At 39.6% G+C, this 8207-nt stretch overlaps 1 protein-coding gene across 1 annotated transcript in view; it reads right to left on the minus strand.

Moving 5' to 3' along the window:
- LOC105540470 (RNA-binding protein 6-like) overlaps window positions 1-8207 on the minus strand; it is a gene marked incomplete at its 3' end in the record, with an annotated part of 110930 nt that overhangs the window by 54808 nt on the left and 47915 nt on the right. The window contains exon 5 of the mRNA XM_011981134.1: window positions 7551-7620. Coding sequence (XP_011836524.1) covers window positions 7551-7620 — 70 coding nt within the window. The remainder of the gene's footprint in view (window positions 1-7550; window positions 7621-8207) is intronic.

An 8207-nucleotide genomic window follows, 5' to 3' on the forward strand; every position in this document is an offset into this window, starting at 1 on the left:
AAAAAAAAAAAAAAAATTAGCTGGGCGTAGTGGTGGGCGCCTGTAATCCCAGCTACCAGGGAAGCTGAGGCAGGAGAATTGAACTCAGGAGTCGGAGGTTGCAGTGAACTGAGATTGCACCACTGCACTCCAGCCTGGGTGACTGAGGGAGACTCTGTCTCAAAAAAATTAAAAAATAGGCCAGACATGGTGGCTCACATCTGTAATCCCAGCACTTTGGGAGGCCAAGGCAGGTGGATCTCCTGAGCTCGGGAGTTCGAGACCAGCCTGGTCAACATGATGAAACCCCATCTCTACTACAAAAATACAAAAAATTAGCTGGGCATGGTGGCAGGAGCCTGTAATCCCAGCTACTTGGGAGGATGAGGCAGGAGAATCGCTTGAACCCAGGACGCAGAGGCTATAGTGAGCCGAGATCATGCCACTGCACTCCAACCTGGGCAACAAGAGTGAAACTGTCTCAAAAAACAAACAAAAAATTTACATTAACCACTCATGGTGGCACACGCCTGTAGTCCCAGCTACTCAGGAAGCTAAGGTGACAGGACTGCTTGACAGGAGGTCAAGGGCAGCCTGGGCAACAAAGCAAGACCTTGTCTCTACCTAAAAAAAAAAAAAAAAAGAAAAGAAAAAAAGAAAAGAAAGAAATGCAGAAGGTATAGGGCCTTTGCTACAATGTCACTTTCAGTAGACCCAAAATGCCAGGCAGCAGACCAAGTGACTGACCTAGTCATTGCAAACACCCACTTCCCAAGAAGAATTTTCCTTTTCAAGAATGCAGGAACTGCCCATTCACCACAAGAACACTGATAGACTAAAGCAAGATACTGCTTCTTCCTACTAACACCACCTTGGTAATCCTGTAACTTTGTGACATTAATTAATAAACCAGTACTAAAGTAATTCTGTAGCACTTCAGTTACTATAATTTCTTTCTATGTTTGAGCCTTATTAGGAAACATAATCCAGAAGCTATATCATTTTTGCTTAAATGATATTAAATCCCTTTGGAAAAATATCACAGCAAGCTTATATACTATGTAGTATGCAAATAAACCTAAAAATCAAAAGCAATTCTGCCTGCATTAATATGTCACAGAAACACTGTGTGAACGAGAAGACCTACAACCATTCCAAGATTTCTGGAGGAAGTGTACTATATATAAACAGAAAAAACAACTAAGTTATATGTCCTTAGTTACATATAACTGAAGTCATAAGATAGTACCAACACTACTATAGCTCCTCCTGCTATGCAGAGCAGAACTGATATTAGGTAGGCAAGGCATGTGATCAGCATTGGCTCCTAAAGCACATAAGCACATAAGCATTAACTTTGTCTACTTACAGAAGGTCCACTTGCTAATTAAGTCACTTTTAAACTATGCAAAAGTTCAAGAATAAAGAATCTAAACAGTTTACTGCCAGTGGTCCTCAGGGTACATTAAAATTATCAGGAGGACTTCTTAAAAGCACAGACTACTGGGCACCATCCCAGAGTTTCTGATTCAGTAGGTTTAGGATGGCGCTTAAGAACTTGGATTTCCAACAAGTTCCCAGGTGGTATAGAGATGACGATGGTCCAGGATCCACTCTGAGAACAACTGCTCTATAGTTTACTTGTTGATAGAAGCTGTTCATTGTAGTCTTCAGCTTACAAGGTTTCTGCTGATCATTTAAAAATAAAATATAGGCCAGACGCAGTGGCTCATGCCTGTAATCCCAGCACTGTGGGAGGCTGAGGCAGGCTAATCATGAGGTCAGTTTGAGACCAGGCTGGCCAACATGGTGAAATCCCGTCTCTACTAAAACATACAAAAAATTAGCCGGGCATGTTGGCAGGCGCCTACAATCCCAGCTACTGGATTGGCTGAGGCAGAAGAATCGCTTGAATCCGGGAGGCGGAGGTTGCAGTGAACCAAGATCGCTCCACTGTACTCCAGCCCAGGTGACAGTGCAAGACTTCGTCTCAAAAAAAATAAAAAATAAAATAAATCAGCTTTGTCAGTTTTTCAACTTTTTATTGGAAATAATTTCCAATTTACAAAAAAAATTGCAATAATAATAGTACAGGAAAAAGATTCATATATGCTTTACCCAGGTTCAACCTTATTTTTTTTATTATTATTTTTTTTTAAGATGGATTCTTGCTCTGTCGCCCAGGCTAGAGTGCAATGGCATGATCCTGGCTCACTGCAACCTCCGCCACCCGAGTTCAAGTGATTCTCCCGCCTTAGCCTCCCGAGTAGCTGGGATTACAGGCACCCGCCACTGCGCCCGGCTAATTCTTGTATTTTCAGTACACAGGTTTCGTTCACCAAGCTGTCCAGGCTGGTCTCAAACTCCTGATCTCAGGTGATCTGCCCACCTTGGCCTCCCAAAATGTTGGGATTACAGGCGTGACCCATTGCATCTGGCCCCAGATTCAACTATTAATAACATTGTGATCCATCTACTTTATCATTACTCTCTTCCTCCCTTCTCCATTTATAGCAAGTATTTTTTTCAAAACCATGAGAGAAAGTTGCATACATCACAGTACTTTATTTCTAAAAACTTCACTATGTATTTTCTAAGAATGAAGATGCTCTCAGCTGGGCATGGTGGCTCACGTCTGTAATTCTAGCACTTTCGGAGGCCGAGGCGGGCAGATCACTTGAGGTCAGGAGTTCAAGATCAGCCTGTTAAACATGGTGCAACCCCTCCCTACTAAAAACTAGAAAAATTAGCTAGGAGTGGGGGCAGGTGCCTGTAATCGCAGCTACTCCAGAGGTTAAGGCAGGGAAAATTGCTTAAACCCAGGAGGGAGAGGTTGCAGGAAGCCGAGATCACACCATTACGCTCCAGACTGAGTGACAAAATGAGACTCCGTTTAAAAAAAAAGAAAAAAAGAAAAGAAAAAAGATATTCTCTAACATAACCACAGTAGTTATCAACTCAGTGAATTTAATATTGATACATCATTACCACAATCAAGATATAAAACAATTACATTATGCCCAAAAATTCCCTCATGCTTCCACTTCATAGTTAACTCCTCCCCCAATACCCTGGCCACCACTATTTCCAATCCCTAAAATTTTGCCTTTTTCAGAATGTCACATAAGTGAAATCACACATACACATCTAGTATGTGGTCTTTTTAAAAAAACTGTAAGCTGACTGGGCGCAGTGGCTCACACCTGTAATGCTAGCTCTTTGGGAGGCCCAGGCAGGTGGATCATCTGAGGTCGGGAGTTTAAGACCAGCCTGGCCAACAAGACGAAACCCCATCTCTACTAAAAATACGAAAAATTAGCCAGGTGTGGTGGCACACACCTGTAATCCCAGCTACTTGGGAGGCTGAGGAAGGAGAATCGCTTGAACCCGGGAGGTGGAGGTTGCAGTGAGCCGAGGTTGTGCCACTGCACTCCAGCCTGCGTGACGGGAGCAAGATTCTATCTCAAAAAAAAAAAAAAAAAATTGTAAGCAAATACACATCAAATAAAATGCACCGTTTTAAAGTGTACAATTCAGAAGCATTAAGTACATTCACAATGTTGTGCAACCATCACTACTACCTAGTTCCAGAACACTTTTATCAGCCCAAAAGAAGTACTATAACCATTAGGGAGGCATTCCCCATTCCCCCAGCCCCTGGCAACCACCAATCTGCTTTCTCTCTCTATGGGTGTGCCTACTCTAGATATTTCATATAAACTGAATTGTACAATATTTGGTCTTTTGTGTCTGGCTTCTTTCATGTTTTCAAGGTTCATCCAAGTTGTAGCATACATCAGTATTTCATTCCTCCTTATGGCAGTGTATATATCCTTATGAGTCTAGTTTCTTTCACTCAGCATATTGCCATTGAGATTCATCCATGTTGTTGGGTGCATCAGTAGTTTCTTCTTTATTGCTGAGCAGTATTCATTTTATACATATACTAAAGTTTGTCTAGTCACCAAAAGACATTTTACTTCTGGTACTTTTTCCAGAAATAATCATGTAACTCAAGATAATTTACAGTTCATGGGGTTATAATGTATTTGTAAATGGCAAAAGAAAAATTCAAATATACAGAACACATATGGGTCCAAAATCTCTTCTCTACAATTCCAAAATCCCATAAATGTCAAGTTTTTTGGTAAACTTCAACAAAGTCATTTTGAGGCAAGTCCTGGCCTACACCATAATGAGTCGCTTTAGTCTTTATTTACTCCTCTTAGTGACAATATTAATAATTTTGCAGCATATTATGTCTCAGTACACATTCCCCTGGAAGATATAATTCCTATATGATCTACGTAAATTACATTTCTATAACTTGAAAAATTCATAAGCTCATTTAACCTCACAGTTTCTATATAAAATTGTGACCCTGTACTTATACAGCTCTAGAGGAGACAAAAATCACACTAATACATTACTAGAGTCAATGAAGAGGCATTAATCTTCTCTCCCGTGTTATAGATCAGCCCTCCATTACATCAACTAAAAGGACAGACTGTACTCCACAATTCCCCTCTTATGAGCAATATCCATCCTGCATGGTCTCTGCAGGTCATCACTCAGCCTAAAATATTGACTGCCAGTTTTCACCTATGAAAGTCACCTTTTTGGGTGGACATACTGGTTCACATCTGTAATCCCAGCACTTTGGGAAGATGAGGCAGGAGAATCACTTGAACCCAGGAGTTCGAGACCAGCCTGGGCAACATAGTGAGACTGCGCCTCTACAAAAAGTTTAAAAATTAGCCTGGCATGGTGCACACCTGTAGTCCTAACTACTCTGGAGGTTGAGACAGAAGGATCACTTGAGCCCAGGGGTTTGAGGTTACAGTAAGCTATGATTGTACCAACGCACTCCAACCTGGGCAACAGAGTAAGACTCTTTCTCTTATAAAAAAAAATTTAAGTCACTGTTACTACTAAGATTCACATTTTTTTTTCTTTTTCTTTTTAAGAGACAAGGTCTTGCTATGTTGTCCAGGCTGACCTCAAACTCCTAGGCTCAAGCAATTCTCCCATCTCAGACTCCCAAGTAGTTAGGACTACAGGTGTGCAACACCATGCCTGACTACCACATATGATCTTTTAACAGTAAACACTATAGTTCTCAGAACATCTGATTGTTCCAAGACATATTCTTTAGCAGATATGTAAGACCTAAGCTGCACTGCTGTGAAACATACACTACCCTTTAATGCTCCTCACCTGAGGGGAAATCACAGCTGCTCTTCACAAACATCATAAATAATAATCTATTCCATGCATATAGAGAACCTACTGAATGTCAGTCACTGGTGGAAACAAGAAGGAATAAGGCTCCTGCTGACATTCCTCTCTAGTGAGAGAAATAAGATACACAAAACCACTGAGAAAAGTATCAGTGATAGATCCAATACCACTGACAGATTCAATCCAATCAGTGACCAGTGATAGATCAGTGATAGACCCAACTGAAAAATACCAGTGATAGAAATATCCAATCAGTGATAGATCCACTGAGAAAAATATCAGTGATAGATCCAAACAAGGATATGATGGAAAACAACTACCAGATGATTTCAGATTTGTGGGTGACACAAGGCCTCAGAGAGGTGAAACTGAAGCCAAGAACTAGACCCCAGAAGACAAGTAAAGATCAGAGGCAAGAGCAGTGCAAAGACCCTGACACAGAAAGAAGTTTGTATGGGTCAAAGACAAGAGAAAAGCTCAGTGTGGCTACAGTAAAATAGAGTAGGTGGAGAGTAGTACTGAATGAGATCAGACTGCCAAGGGTCAGCTCATGCATGGGTTTGTAAGACAAAACAAGAAGTTGGGAATTTCTTCCAAGTGAAGATGAATGCCCTAAGAGAGTTTTAGACATGGGAGTAACATGATCTGGCTGATATTGTCAAAAGTTCATCCTATTTGTCACATAGAGATGTAATACAGATAATATGAAACTGGTAATCCAATCATTTCACTAAAAAACGAAAACAAACAAAAAACACAACTTAATAGAATGCCAAGACTGCATTTGCTGAAAGGTGTTTCTCATTTTATTTTCAAGCACTGTCTTGAATGATTTCCCATGTGTACCAATGTCTTCAGTCTGCCAATTCTAATAGCTACCACAATCAGCAAATTTAAGAACTTCCTCTCTAGACCCTATATGTTAATACAATTTTTACTGTGCTGACAAATTTGACAATTAGAAAGTCAACGAATACTAAAGAAACTGGAGTTTGAACGGCTATTTAAATATTAAGACATCTTCTTTCCAAACATATCAATACTTAATGAAAGCACAGTTCATGAAACCAGACTGAGGTTATCATCCTGAGAGTTAAAAAGCATCTCCAGCCTGTAAATTCTACTTTGAGTTCCCAAAGAAAGCATGTATGAGGCATATGCAAAAAATAAATATAACCAACAAAAGTGAGATACCAAGAAGAACAATATATCTACTCTTAGTCATGTTTCCACAAATTCAGGGTTCATGTTTTTAAAACAAAAAAATAATTGGCTCTCTGAGAAATAACACTTCCTGAGCTTGTTCTCAAATTACAGAACAAATTATTTCTGGACTTAATACCGTATTCTTTCAAACACCAAAATTTATTTTGTGGACAATTTTCCTCTGCAGAAGCATTCTGAAGAAGTTATCTAGTTAATGCAAAATTTTTATCCCATGATAAACTGCTAATAGTAAATTATATCCTCAAAATATGACATGTTCTTACTTGAAGATGTCTTTAACTAAATTACTGAAATTCTAAGTTCTGTGAAGACTCATGCTCTATTCTCTTCCATTTAAAATTCTGCAAAATAGGTCACCTAAAGATTACCTTTATTTTTAAACCACTTACTATTATACATAGTTCTAAAAATATTGGTCAAAAACCTTGAGTTCTTGGCATTTCACCTTTGCCTACTTTCACTGTAGTAAGATGTAAAGGAAATGACTGAAATTGGTGCTGTGAAATACGACTAGGAGGATATTCTGAAAAGTTTAATCCACCATTCAGACCACAGAACAGATGTCAAAGGGAAAGCTCTTCCGGATCTATTCATGGATTTCAACAAAATAACTGTAACAGGACTCCACTCTCAAAGCAAAACTGAAAATTAAAGAAATCACTAATTTGTACAATTTCTCTAGGAAGTTATAAATTTTACTCTGAAGCAATGAATGTAAAGTTTTACATACAGCAAGCTTACTAAATCCTACTAGGCTCAAACATAAACATTCCACCACCATGAAGAACATCCATAGCAAGTTAAATAATTATATAAAATATATTCAGGGCAATTGCTGCGACACTCTCTTTATATATCACAGGCATTCAGAAGAACTGGAACATGCATCCTCATCACCCATGCGTGGACAAACATCCACAAAGAACCACAGCTAAGATTAAAGCTGGTTGTTATTTGGAGGCACCAACGGGAGGCTTCTGGAAATTTTAATTGTTTTAAGAAATTTGTTTCTTAAAACAAATTTTAAGTAGCACATGATGCAGAGATCTGACAGAGACTTGACTCCTCCTAACCCAAGGCCACATGCAAGTTAAGAAACTCACCTGTGTTATACTCCTTCAACTGCAAGTTCTTTACAGGCATGCCATCAGGAGTCCGAAAAGCATTAAGAATCTGCAAAAATATGGCATTTACACTAATGACACAAATCATAATCAAACACTGAATATTAGATTTTCCCTAACGATTTTTATCATACATAATTTAAAGCCATGATACTTTGTAAAAGCAAAGTTAAATTATGAACACTCAAGACATTCACATATTGAATGAGTAGAACATAATTATTCAAAAATCAGTGGGATACAGTGGCTCAAGCCTATAATCTCAGCACTTTCAGAGGCCAAGGTGGGAGGATCGCTTAAAGCCACATGTTTGAGACAAGCCTGGGCAACATAGTGATACCCTATCTCTACAAAAAAAAAATTTCTTAATTAGCCAGGAGACTACATGGTGGCTCACATGGTAGCCACATGGTGGCTCACACATGTAATCCCAGCACTTTGGGAATCCAAGGCGGGTGGATAACCTAAGGTCAGGCGTTCGAGACCAGCCTGGCTAACATGGTGAAAACCCATTTCTACTAAAAATACAAAAATTAGCCGGGTGTGGTGGCACACGCCTGTAATCCCAGCTACTCGGAAGGCTGAGGCAGGAGAATCACTTGAACCTGGAAGGCTGAGGCTGCAGTGAGCGGAGAT

The sequence above is a fragment of the Mandrillus leucophaeus genome, unplaced genomic scaffold (assembly GCF_000951045.1).
Source record: "Mandrillus leucophaeus isolate KB7577 unplaced genomic scaffold, Mleu.le_1.0 Scaffold22, whole genome shotgun sequence".
In the NCBI taxonomy this organism is placed as follows: Eukaryota; Metazoa; Chordata; class Mammalia; order Primates; family Cercopithecidae; genus Mandrillus; species Mandrillus leucophaeus.